General features: G+C 45.7%; 1 protein-coding gene and 1 non-coding gene across 2 annotated transcripts; one reads left to right on the top strand and one right to left on the bottom strand.

Annotated features, from left to right (window-relative positions):
* Nucleotides 1-321: 321 nt before the first annotated feature.
* On the bottom strand, nt 322-394 carry TRNAM-CAU. Its single transcript has one exon. It is a non-coding gene; the product is annotated as a tRNA-Met (tRNA).
* A 1,928-nt stretch (nt 395-2,322) lies between these two features.
* FAM83A (family with sequence similarity 83 member A) lies at nt 2,323-12,512 on the top strand. Its single transcript, XM_041407605.1, has 4 exons — nt 2,323-2,907; nt 5,740-5,907; nt 7,156-7,280; nt 11,966-12,512. Exons 1-4 carry the CDS (start codon nt 2,332-2,334, stop codon nt 12,510-12,512), a joined length of 1,416 nt encoding a protein of 471 aa, XP_041263539.1. The 5' UTR covers nt 2,323-2,331.
* Nucleotides 12,513-13,727: the final 1,215 nt, after the last annotated feature.

Consider the following 13,727-nt stretch of genomic DNA (forward strand, 5'->3'; position numbering starts at 1 on the left):
GTAAAAGCTGCCCCCGAGCACAGCCTGATGCCGGGTGTGCCCACTGCCACCGCAGGAGCCATTCCCCATCCCCCCATCCCTGCACGGGCTCGCAGACAGCGCAGGGGCTGAAAATCTCTCCTAAAACCTACAACAACCGCAGAAGTTATTCCCGGGAGCCCAGCACCGGCAAAAAGGGCTCTTGACCGTGAACAGCCGCTTTGGAAACCACGACAAGCACGGCTCGGACATCGCCGAGCGGCTCGGAGCGCGGTGTCGCGCGAGTCTGTCGCCGCTAAAAGGGCGGGGGAGGCGGCCGAGAGCAAAAGTGCTACCCGCCTTTGCCCCGTGTGAGGATCGAACTCACGACCTTCAGATTATGAGACTGACGCGCTACCTACTGCGCTAACGAGGCGGCTGCAACGCATTTCTCCGTGAGGGCTCTCGGTCCTGCCGGCGGCCTCGCTCCCCGCCGGGGCCACGGGAGGACATGGCCCGGCCCGGCCCGGCCCCTCGTCCGCCCACAGCGCTCCGACCGGGCCGGGTCCTGTGCTGGCCGTGCGGGGACACGGAGTGATCGTGTGGAGTGACAGCAGGGTTTCGCTAGGGTGACAGTGTGAGGCACCACAGTATAACCTGTGAGGAGCCCCGCCGTGCTCATGTGGGGGACCAGGGTGACCCCGAGGGACACCGGAGTGACCATGAGAGATCCCGGCCGAGGAGGGGAGGGCCGTCCCTGGCCCCGATCGGCATTGGCAGGGCTCAGTCCTGCATGTCAGGGTAATTAGATGGCATCATTTTCGGCCTAATTGCTTGGAACAGGTCAGGAGATAATTAGTGACTTTCGGCCGCGTCTGGCAGCTGCGGGCGGATGTTGGGGGCGGAGGGAGGGTCGGGGTAGGTTTTAAAATCACCCCAGAAGCTCAGGCCGGCCCCGCCACCGCCCCTCCTCGGCCGCACGTGGTCGCTCCGGGAGTAATATCCGAGCCATTCATTTCATACTCTTCTGTTTTCTTCTTTGTCTCATCTTTACGTGTGATTTTTTTTTCTTCCTCCCACCCCATAGGGCACCTGACATAGCCCCAGAATCTGTGAAGCTGCCCTGAAAAACTGTCCCTGAAGACACCCGTGCTCCCGAGGCCGGGGCAGCGGGACCCTCTCGCTGCCCACACCCGGCCTCAGCAGCCCTCACAAGAGCCCAGGCCGGCACATCCCCTCGCTGCCGCGCTCCCTCTGGAGCCGTGGCACAGCCGTGGCACGGACACAGCGCTGCCGGGGCGAGGGCCAGTCCCCCCCCCCGCGTGAGGGAAGTGTGTCACACGTGGCGCTGCAGCCCGGCACGCACACAGGTATGGACACCTCGGGCAGGCGCTCCCGCCCCGCCTCTCCTCGGTCGGACCGGCCGGCCCGGCTGCCCCCGGGCTCTGGCCTGTCACCCCGCTGCAACCCGCGCCTCCGTCCAGCTAATGACACAGCAGAGACCTGCCACGGGGGCAACGTGACTCCAGCAGCTGCAGCCTGGGAAGAAAAAAAAAAAAGGAAAAAAAAACCCCAACCCCCCCTACCAAAAAAAAAAAAAAAAAAAAAAAAAGTCAGCTTTGCGCACAATCAAGTGATGAGTGTTTGTATTTCTCATGCTTTGAAGCCAGCTCACAAGCCTCCCTCCACGTAATATTCAGGATGTTTGGGAAGGGGTATTTTACTTTTAATAGGATGGCGTAGTCACAAAGCTTTAAAGAAATAAGCGAGTGAATCGTCTATGGTAATAGCAACATACTCCGGACGGGGCACAGTGACGAGCTTCACATTTATTTTTAAGCCTGCCTGGCAGCATGTAGGTGCAGAACAGAGCCCATGACCCTTTCTGCTGTTCTGAACCCATGGACATGGCTGCTGTCTCTGTTCCAGTTCACCATCAGAGCTGTATTTTCTCCCTAACGAATACTATGGGAAGATAGAGATGCCTCAAGCTGTTTTGAAGATTGTGCAATGATGCTTGGGAGCCTACCTGCTTTTGCTTGAGTGCTTTCCTCACTCATATTTCACAGGATGCGACAGGAAGGGAAATACAATCGAATCCGACGGCCGTGGTAAATTTGACTCGAATCCTTCGTATGCCCTGGGGCTGAGGTGGGTGCCTCTCAGATAAGCAATCTAATCAGCTTTGCGTTTGTGTCCCATCTGGAAACAGATTGTTGCCGGAGTACACCAGCACCTGAGAAGCAAGCGTCAGGTTCGTTTTAAAGGTAATTGTACAGACAAATTCAGGGAGTGTGAATTTGCCTGTGGTAATAAGATCTCTTTATTTTTATTCATAGTTAATTCGTTCAGCCGAGGCGATTTCATGCCAGAATGCAGTCCTCAAACAAGAAGGACGATTGCACTGCCTGTGGCACGCATATGCATGGTGCCTGCCCGGCAGATCGGCTGCTTCGACAAAGAGCCATGAACCACCCCAGACATATGGGCAAGATAAGGAAGAGGCTGGAGGATATCAAGAACCAGTCCCCGAAGTTGACAAAAGTGGACTTCAGCCACAACGAAAGCATAAGATTGGCCACCGACGCCTTCTTGGATGGTGGGACAGACTCTTACCTCCAAACTCTAAGCAAAGAGGGTGAGGTGGATTTCCTCTCCTCGGTGGAAGCTCAGTACATCAAGGATAATGCCAGGGAGTCTTATTATGCACAGGAGTGCCCAGGTGCGGACGGGGCAGCCGCGCCAAAGCAGAACGACGCCGGGTCACTGCCTTCGGGGACCTACTTCCCCACCATTTCTGACAGCAGTGAGCCGGCTCTGCTCCACACATGGATTACAGCAGAGAAGCCCTATCTAAAGGAAAAATCCACCGCCACTGTGTATTTCCAAACAGAGAAGAACAGCAACATTAGAGACATCATACGCCGGTACATCCACAAGACCACTCAGGTATGAGGAGAGAATTGTCTTTCCCTTTGCTCTCAGTTGTTTCTTGCTCTTACAAACTCAGGTGAACATGGTGTTTAATCCAAGGTAGCCCTGTGCATTGCAGTGTAGCTTTGCTCTATAAAGTGCCTGTGAAGAGCTTGTTGTTGAACACAGGCAGTGATTTTTAAATTTTTTTTTTAACTCACACCAAGATTTTTTTTTTGTTGGTGGCTTAAAAAAAGTATTCCCTCTCCTCTGTTGTAACCTCCCACTTGCTCAGTGGATTAAATGTGCTGCAGAAAGGGCAGCTTGGCTCTGTCCCTTCTCATGTACCCTCATCCCAGCAGGATGGTTTTACCTGTTCAGACCACTGCACCATTAATGAGAATTAAGCCTAAGTGAGCTCTCGACCATTAGGAATTGTTCGAGAGGATTTGTGGGAGATGTGGGTGAAAGGGAGGCCAAAGAAAGTCATATATGTCTGGTTTGTCAGCAGCCATTCCCAGAGGAAGGAAATTATCCAGAAAATAGACATTTCATCCCTAATATGTTGCCTATATCAGTTAAAATGTCATGTGGGCTCCATACGGAGACTGCAGCATAACTTGGCACGTGGGAAAGGTGCGGGTGATGCCTCTGACTGCATGCAGGTGGTGGCGGCCACAGAGGTGCCAGGCACAAGCCAAAGCCAGGCTGCCCACACTCTGGGGAACCAGGAACTGAGCAGCTGGAGCAGGGACCGAAAACTGATGTCATGTGTGTTCTAGCAGCTCTCTTATTTTCCTGGGGGAAAAAAAATTGACACTTCAGGGCTGTGTTTACCATCATCCAGGAGTTTTACCCTTATATAAAGTCAAAAGAGCAGCAGCAGTTTCACCCTGGAATGGTCAGGAGCCAAGCCAGGATGCAATAGTGCTGCCCAGACTTCCGAGCCCTCTGGATTCCTTCCACTTTGTTATTCCCCTGCAAGGGCAGGTGCTGGCCCTGATAACGCAGACTGTAATGGCAGGGGAGAAGGATCCCCGTTGGCAACTGCTCTCTCAAAGCCTACAAGTGCTTACCGCACCAGCGGAATTAGAGATCAGTCCTTTTAAGTTGGAAGCATCAGAAAGATGCAGAAACAGAAGAAATGTCTCTGGGATAATAGGAAATCAGGTAAATAGGCATCAGGTAAAATATCAACCCAGACCAATTTTCTGTCCCAAGAAGAGAAAACTTGTGGGCAAAAAGTTGGGAAATGTAATATAAACCCATGGTTCACATGACCTTCTTAATAACCTAATTTACATTACGAGAGTGTGCTGAAGTGACACTAACAGTGTCACTGTTTGTGACACTGTTAGTATCACTTAAATAAATTTGTGAACTGCTTTTTGAGCATAGTTTTCCAATGACACCAGTTGTTAATTATCATCTGGTAAGGGTCCATCCTGGATAGCCTGGTATTTGATATATGCATTAAAAAATTAAATAACAGAATAAAGACTGTGTTTATGGATGATCTTAAACTGCAAAGGATTAGCAAGGGATGCTACAATTTTAACACATTTGTGGAATTAGTGCAAATCACAAAATGGAATTCAGGCAGAAGAAATGAGGAGTACTGCAAGTAAGAGAGAAAAGTCAGATGCAGAAATATAAATTGGGAACAGGTGGTAAAGAGCAGTGCCAGAGAGAATAGTTTGGAGCTGGGGCATTAACAGGAAGTGTAGATGTGAGATATTTGACATAACTGTGCTTACCAAGCCATGGCAAAGCTCTTTCTGAAGCACCAGGCTTTGGCAGCAGGAGGTAGGTGTGGGATCCTCACTGCTCCACGAATAGTTTGGCAGCACAAAGAGGATGGTGGCTGCACAGGATATGCCTGGTCTTGTAGGATATCCTCATGGTGGCAAGGGGAATAAGATTGCTGTTAGGTGTGGGCATAGGCTTTGGAGTAAGATTCAGAACAAGCTGGAAGCAATTAGTAAGAGAGATCTACAGAGATGCTGTAAAGTTTGTTTTGATTGAAGGTGATATCCCATGAGCACAGTTACCAAAGTTCCCTCTCCAGTCAGTAGAGAAACCAGCACCTCCTGAAGATAAGTCAGGTAATAGCTGGGCTGAATTGACCCTTTCCATGGGCAATAGCAGACATCAGACAAGACCAGCACTTTCTACTATGGAACTGGTTTTGTATCACATTTACAGTTCCCTTGATCCACACTGGCTGCAAGCTGTGCATTTAAACAATTGTCAGGGCTTTTATGCCCAGTCCTGAGACTTTTACAGTATTCTGCCAGTTGTGAGTTAGGGAGCATGGATGTGTGATTAAAGTCTAACAGTTAAGTTTATAAATCAGTGTTTTAAAAAATATGGAGCTGTCGGAGTCTATCACCCCACCAACAAGAACAGGGTGAGGCTTTTTAAAGCCAGGGCTGTCCAGGTGTAAATCATAAAAGAGAAAGCATCATCCAGGGATTCTTGCTGAATGTGTGTGGCTTATGACACCTAGTGAGCCGTGTGGAAAGGGCTATGGTCTTTTATTTAGCCACATTCTTATCATCCTCTGGTAAGTATTTCAATGTATTTCCTAGTGCTGAAATCTCACCTACAAATTCATATGTCAGCTTGTCATATGTTGTGTGTTATATTGGCTTTAGATGAGGAATAAAACAATGAGGCAATATGTTTAATCAGTTTAATGATTCAGGCACTTATAGGGAGAAAAACAGAAAAAATATGCACATATAACTAAATATTTGTGGTTATTGGAATATTTTTTTTAAACAAACAAACTACATCACAGTGTCCTCATAGCAACCTTAAATGATGTAAATTGACTCTGCTAATGGCTGTGCTCTCTTTCTGAAGGTGTTAGCCATTGTGATGGATGTGTTCACAGACACTGAGATTCTCTGTGACCTCCTGGAGGCAGCAAACAAGCGCATGGTCTTTGTCTACCTGCTGCTCGATCACAGCAGTATAGATCTTTTCTCGGAGATGTGTGACAAGCTGCAGATTTCTGAGGATCTCTTCAAGGTACCGTGGCTCTGTGAAGCTTTTAGGCTGAGAGTTGTCTGCCTAACTGCAGGCACTCCGAGCTGGAAGCATGGTTATGCTAGGGTCAATCCACCTTCTAATTAAAAGGGTGCAAGAGATTTCCTGGGGTAGTGTTAGCACACCCAGTTCCTCTTTGAAGATGCCTACGTTTTCCCATGGATATTATAGAAAGGTAAGGCATTTCCATTAGGTTCCCAGATGAAAGTAATCTTGGCCCTCAAGTCTTAAAACCGGACGTAGATTTCCCTCTAGAGGTATCTAACATAGGCATTAGAGCTGCTTCTGTTTAATAGCTCTGCAGCAGCTGTGGTCTGGCAGCCACAGGGAGAAGGTGCACAAAACTCTTTTGCATAGCCATAGCTTGGTTGCACTGGGTGGTTTCTGATAAAATGTGTTAAAGTTCTTATAAAATGTTAACACATTTCTGATAAAATGTGCTAAAAGCTCTCAAATTTAGGTGGCTGTTAGTTTAATCTGCCTTCATCTCTGTCAGAAGTAGCTGCCTTTAAAAGAACACCTCCTAGGGATTATTTCAGTTTTGCTTGAGATGCTGTAGAGCTCCTATGGCATCTCCCTGGGGATGGGTGATACTGCAGAGGCCACAGACCTCTGGAATGGCAGCTGTGGGCACACAGGAGACCTGAGGGCATCTTACACATACACCAGACACCTGGTTTTCAACAGCTGAATTCCATCCCAAATATATAAAGAAGCTGAAATTAATAATGCATGTTCATAAGTGTTTGCATGCCTGTAAACCCTCACTCCTAAGGAGAGTGTGTCCTTGCACGTGTGTCCTTGCAGGCCCAGATGGATTGGAGGAGCAGAGGTTTTGCCCTGCTCTGTCATGGCACGGGCAATGTAAATCAAAGGAATATACAGCTACAGCAGATTGTGCCTGGGCTGTCCGTGGAAGACAGCAGGCTGCTCCCAGCTATGGACACATCCGTGTTCCTTTTGGCTGGGTAGGGTCACTTACTGTCACACAGCTCAGCTCCACCTGCATGAGCTTCCACACAGGTTTATATCCCCAGTGAAACAAGGAACCCCTGGCAAGTGAGAGACCTTGTCTTCTGGACACAAACCTTCAACTATCACATCAGAGAGTCCATAAAGAAATTTGACTTTCGGGCAGTGAAGAGCTAAAGGCAGTGGGGAAAAGGGCCCTCCCTGTCTGATTTTTATTAAAAAGACATGTAATTCACTCAGTTTTATTTTTATTTACAGAATATTTCAGTCCGCAGTGTTACTGGAGAGGTTTACTGTGCCAAGTCAGGCAGGAAATTTTCAGGACAAATTCAAGAAAAATTTCTGATCTGTGACTGGAGATATGTGCTTTCTGGATCATACAGGTGAGATAAGCCATTGCACTTCATCTCTAGGTACTCTGTTATGATTTTTAATACTTCTTCCTAAGAAAAGTGCCATGGAGATCTTTGTAAGGTAAGAAACTTTTGTTTAACAAAAATCACCTCATGTTTTCAAATATGTGCCATTTTTCAAAAATCTCCTTAACTTGCTTTAAAGCTGCTCTTAGTTCTTTATGGAACATGGGTTTTAATTTAAATGTTCAGAAACTAATGTAAACAACTTTGCCAGTGCACCCCTGGGGCAAAGCTAGAAATGTGTACAGCTTAATATTATGCTTTCCTCGTTGTTAAGGTTCTCAAGTGTTGTGATCATGAGGCATGATACATTTCTGTCTCCCTCGGGATCCCTTAATGCAGCATATGTCACTCAGCTTATCTGAGGATTTGTTCTTCATATGACAAATTTAGTGATTAAAGGTAAAACAGAAATCCTTCAGAGACTTACTGTTTTTCTGTGTGTTTTATTAACAGGTAGCCAGTATATATCTATGTAACTACTGTAGCTTCGTTTTCCCCCTTTTTTAAAATTTTGTTTGTTTGTTTGTTTTGTTTGTGCTGCTATAATTATTTCAGGTAATGGATGTAGCATCTCAACAACTGGATTTTTAAGTAAGATCCTAGATCCTCTGGTCAGGGAATTTCAGGAGACTGAGTTTGCATCAAATAAATGAAGTTTCTGAGCATCATGGCTACATAGATATGTTTCACAAATGACCAAGTGTATCCTAGAAATCCAGGTACAAAAATACAAGAGGTGATTATTTAATTTAAAGGATTATTTAATTTTCTTAATCCCAGTTTACGATTTGGAGGCTTAAATGCCTCTGGTCTGATAAAACTGTGCCACCAGGAAGTTTACAGAACTAAAGTAACGAAGGAAAAAGTGAATTTCTGGGGATGGGCTGCAGGAGCTCAGATGTACACTAATACAGGCACCCACTTTTCATTCCATTTCCAAATTAACCACCAGACAAAACTTAGTGGACACTCAGGGTTGGGGTTTTTTTATTGACTGTACTTTTACTTTCTTGTTATTTTGGGTGGTTTTAATCCCTGGTCAAAGATGTGTTAAATCCAACAAAGGACTCGTATAGAGTAGAAGTGAAGGATGTGTGGGAGGAGGACAGAACAAGATCTATTTTCTTTGACCAAGAAGCTTCCTTTTGGCTTCTCTTTCAATACCAAAAACACTAAAAACACCTGAAGTCCTGTGCAGTCACTTCTGTCTACTGTTGTTGAATAGCTTCTAATCTCAAGTACCTTGCCAAACTATGTAATTCCATATCTAGCACACAAACAGAGAGGGTGGTGAGGAACAAATGTATTTAAAACTATTAAAAACTATTTAACTTCAGCACATCCAGCACCAGTTTGCAGTTCACATGGGTTATAGCTGGCTACCAGAATGTGGCATTTCTTGCTAGCTCTCACTTTATTAACCTGAAAGATTTTTGTTATGCTTAAATCTTATCCACCAGCCTCTTTAGGTATAAACAAGAATGATGTTGAGTGAAACAGACTAAAGCTCTTCTGCAATTCATTTGTTGGAGATCAAATTGGAGTATATCTTAAAACTGATACAAAGATTTCAAAATACAATACCAAATTTCACCAAAGTGCTGAGCTCTGCGTGATAGTTGTAATAGTGGTGGGGGGAACAGGCTGAGGAAATAAAATAGCCCTTCAGGACGTACTCTCAATTTTTATTACCAGTATCTATGGTGAGGGGTTAGAATGCAGTATTTCTTTTTGCTGTCTCTGTGTCACTCTACTTCATCCTATGGTAACTGTTATTCCATTTTTTTAATGACTTTGAAATTAGATAGTGCATGAACTCAGCCTTCCTAAAGAAGGCAAAATGAAAACAGCAGAAAGCACAGACCTTGATCCCCAGGGGCAGCTGAGTATCTCCCTGGCTGCCACTCTGAAAGCCACTGGCCTCTTCAGAGTCAGCACCTAACAGCTAACACGGACATGCTTTGCCAGGAGCATCACTTCAGGTGGAGCAGGTTTCTCCCACACAGGTTATCCACCAGCAGGCAACACTAACATCCAGGGTAACCCAAACCTGAGCCCAGCTGAAAACCCCAGTCCGTCCTTCCTTCCTTCCTTCCATTTCAGATTCCATGGGTGTTGTGCTGCACGTTGCTGCAGCACTGTGAACACAGGGATGAGAACATCCCTACTGAACTGCAGCTCCAGCAGTGCAGAGAGGACACCCATTATAAAACAAGTCCAGTGCTGAACAGAAGAGGTGGGATTTGATTGAGAACATCATAAATGAGAGGGTCTGTAACAGGACATAGGACAAAGCCCTGGAAAGATGGCTGAGCAGTATCTGTCTGTGACTGAATGTATGATACAGCGTTGGCCCCAAGCCAGGCATCATTTCTTTGTGCTTTCTCTTCTTTTGATGGGCCTCACCCAAAAAAACCTGGGAGAAAAGTGATCCCTCTGGGCAGCTGGTGACAATAACAGTCTTCTCTGAGCCTGTCCCAAAAGAGCACTCAGAATTGTAAACTAAGGAGCAAAACAAGGCCTAAAACCTAAACAATGCATTTTCTCTTAGAATTAAGCCAATGAAATCTTTTATGCCAAGCTCTGTTTTGTTCCCCAGCAAAGTACACAAACTGTAAATTGCTGTGACTCACTACACAACAAGTCCACAAGTGTTTGTCTATAATCACAAAGATCTTACCTTGTAACTTTGAGCTGACCCATTTGCCATTGGTTCTTGGAGAATCTCTGGGCTATTAATTTGATCTTTCTGTTTACATGGGTTACAGGTAAAATCAATGACCCACAAACTAGTATCTGTCTGTCAGGTACTCCAGGAAGATACATATGGGAGTAAATTATCAAAATTGGGCAGAACAGATTTTTTTCCTCTGATTCTGTTATGCTTTTAACAGCCATTTACAAGGTAATTGATTTATATTTCCCTGTAAATTTTCTTTTATAAACTAGGTCTATCTCTAGCACATAAAGTATAAGCACGATACTTCAGACCTCAGCCCTTTCATGATTTTTTAACCTTCAATATAGATATCCTAGAAAAATTGTGTGCATTTTTGTATTTATTTCTGATCTATTGTCTCTTTAACAGTTAGATGAAGGGCATGCAAAGGTTTAGAGAGCACTGCTCAGTGAGTAAAGGCAATGTTGAGCTGGCATAGCAGGTGTTACACTCCCAGCAGGGAGTTAGCTTGCTCTTTACCTGGCTCCCAAGGTTTTGTCCATATTTAGAATGATTTGAACACAGTGGATGAGAAGTGCATGAATTTTGGTAACTTACTATGTGTTTTCATGTCCAATCATAAAATGCACAGTATAAATTGTATGGGTGCCCAGTGGCATTGAACTACTGATTTCTTCACTCCTCCCCCTGCTGCTGAAGCAACAGTATAAAATCACTGTATACCTCAAACCCAACCCTCTTCAGGAATGCTCTGGACAAGCAGATGTAAATTGTCTGTCTTACTGCCTCAGATTCAGCTCAGGCTGTCACTCCCACTGAGCTTCACAAGAGTTTTATCAAAACGTGACAAGATTTTAAGTGCACACACCTACAGCCAAATCTGGCTCTCAGCAGCCCTTGTGCAAATCCAGCATAGCTAATAAAGTCACACAGGAATAACCATGGCAGAGTTTTGCCAATACAGAATAATCTCAGGTTCAAATCCACCTCTGCTCTGTATCCTCTGCTGCACAGCTCAAGCCCTGGTCAGTTCAGGGAGTAATTACATTTCATTCTCTCAACTATGCTCATTTTATTGGTGCTGCAGCTGCTCAGACAGCACAGCCTGCACAACACAATCAAGCTGCCTTGTGGTTTTATAAAAGCACAAATTTATGTTTGCTGAGTGGATTAGGGAAGCACATAAAAGGAAAATAATTTAAAAGTTGTGGGTTCTCCCCAAGGTGTGTCTCTGAGCTACCAGAATTAAAACTATTGTGGTGTTTCTCCCTTACTTTATAGCAAAGTATTACATTTATTTTTGGAAATGCTGTAGGAAATATTTGTAATTTCATTTTCTCTGTAGTGAAGAAAACAAGCATTTGTCAGTTGTGGCAGCTTGCTTTGTGGTATGGGATGTGACAGGAAGGTTGGGGTTTTAAGTGTTTCTCTTGCCCAATGCAGAAAGATTATTGAAAAATGGAAACAAAGGATGGTTCTTTTTTCCTATTCTTTTTGATGTCACTTGGAATGACAGAGTTACCAAGTGGAATGGCATCCTGCAGGGTACAAGGTACAGTTTATGTGTGTGCAGGTAAGACATGGCAAGACCGGAATTTAAGCACTGTGAGTGGAAGAGAGGTCCCCAAAAGAGGGGTCTAAACTCCTTTCCATGGAATAGACACCTTGGGTATTGTATCTGACATTTATCCCTGCAGTGGATCTGGATCACCACTCCCTTCAGGAGGTTGCATAACGTTGCAAGGTTTCTTGAAGGTTTTAGAGGCAGCTGCAATAACAAAGATTGATCCAAGTTAAAGAGCACTGATGTGAACTGACCTGAAATTCAACTTCGACACCATCTTCATCCTGTGTTTAGACAAGAAGCTTCAGCAGTAAAACACATTTGCCTATCGCATCACCCCTGCGGGGGATCTGCAGTTCCTGACGGCGGCGTTAACTCTAACCCTTACCTTGTCTCTTCTTCCAGCTTCACGTGGCTGTGTGGCCAGGTTCACCGCAACCTCCTCTCCAAGTTCACGGGCCAGGTTGTGGAGCTCTTTGACGAGGAGTTCCGGCACCTGTACGCGCTGTCCAAGCCCGTGCGGGGCCCCAGGACCCCGCCGCGCAGCCTCCCCTTCCTGTTCAGCCGGAGCTGGGCCCCCCCGCGCAGCCTCCCCTACAGCGACGAGGGAAGCGCCAACACCCTCTCCGACCCCTTCAGCAGCCTCTCCGCTGGGAGCACCCACCAGAGCAAGCAGACCCCAAGAACTCTCATGTTCAACAGCAACTTCAGCCCCCAGTCACCTCTCCAGCGAGTCAATTCCTTCCACAGCTATGTCTCGTTCACCCCCCCGCCTCCACAGAAGGCCATCCAGCCTAACTACTATCAGCCACCATACATGGCTGAAAACTCCACAGTTCCCTATAACAACATGAACATTTACAGACCTATAAGGCTCAGGCAAGAGGAACCGAACAGGACAGGGTTAAGCTCATCCTGGAGATGCCTCCACAAAGCTAACCTGTTTGCATAATAACCACCTTGTTTGGAAATCCAAGTAAATGTAGTGAGGACCTGTTTAGCAATCACTTGTGTACTGATGAATATAGAAATTCTGTATAATACAAATGAGGATGATTTCAAGCCTCTTGTTTTGTTGCTTATGGATGCTTCATTTCCCTGATTAAAAAGCCAAGGCTGCTAATGTGTGAACCTCAGGTGCATCAGGATCCCAGGGAAGAACACATCTGAATAGTGCTGCTCACAGTGCAACACTGCTGCTGCCTGTCACCTGCCCCTGGCAGCATATTTGTGTACCAGAAGGACAGTAACTGTTTTTCTTATGTCCAGGCAACTGGAAGGGGGTAATGCACAGTTTACTACTATGCATTTTATGCACTTGAGTAAGGAGACTGAAGGCTGCTATTTCCGTGGCAGCAGCAGGATACCTTTGTGTTCTCATCAAACCTTAATCTTGATTTATGGGGGACTGTCTTTGGGCTGGCAGGGAGGCACAGCTCCTGCCACAGCACTTAGAGCTCTCTCCTTGAACTCCACAGCGAGGACAGCTGTTCCCAAGGATTCTTAGGAAGGGGCCTGGTACCCTTGACACGGACTGAGACCGACAGTTCCAGTTGTGGAAAACACATTCACCCCAGTTCAGTTCCACTCATCAGCAACACGGGTGTGTCCAGCACACCTGGTTACAAACCTCCAATCCTACCAGCTCAGGGCAACTTTCCTTATGCAGAGCATCTCTGAAGGTGCAGGCTGGAAAATGAAGCTGAGTTAAAGAAGCAAAGTCCTACTAGTAACACACCAGGACTGAGTTCCAATTCATTCAATTGCACATGGATCTTTAAAATCCTTTCTGTGTCATCTGATTGAACGTGAAGTTAGAGATACCGCTGAGTTCTTCATGGCCTCTAATTTTTAAAGATAAACTGGGTGTCTGTGGTGCCCATGGACTAGAGTTACAAAGGGAGTTACAGAGGTTCTGCAGCTTGAACCAAACCAGAAAAACTCTCTGCCAAATAATCCATGAAAACTAAGGAAGATTCTGTAAGCAAAAGTAAGAAAATTCATGAAACAAAGGATTTCCATCCAAAGTTATCAAGATGCCTAACAGCTGTTGATTTATCAGTAGATTTTTTTTGTTCCACACCTGCTTTGTATTGTTTTTCATATGCCTCCAACAGAAAACAGTGCCCTAAATACATTTGCACTTCTGGCCTGTTTTTCCTGACTT

Source organism: Onychostruthus taczanowskii, unplaced genomic scaffold (genome assembly GCF_017590055.1).
Source record: "Onychostruthus taczanowskii isolate IOZ18803 unplaced genomic scaffold, ASM1759005v1 scaffold27, whole genome shotgun sequence".
Classification (NCBI taxonomy): domain Eukaryota; kingdom Metazoa; phylum Chordata; class Aves; order Passeriformes; family Passeridae; genus Onychostruthus; species Onychostruthus taczanowskii.

Excerpts from the sequence above, each read along its gene's own strand:
- FAM83A (XM_041407605.1), top strand. The coding sequence starts at position 2,332 with ATGCAGTCCTCAAACAAGAAGGACGATTGCACTGCCTGTGGCACGCAT. Across the intron at positions 5,908-7,155 it reads TTTCTGAGGATCTCTTCAAG|AATATTTCAGTCCGCAGTGT; the intron begins GTACCGTGGCTC and ends TTTTATTTACAG. Across the intron at positions 7,281-11,965 it reads GTGCTTTCTGGATCATACAG|CTTCACGTGGCTGTGTGGCC; the intron begins GTGAGATAAGCC and ends CTCTTCTTCCAG.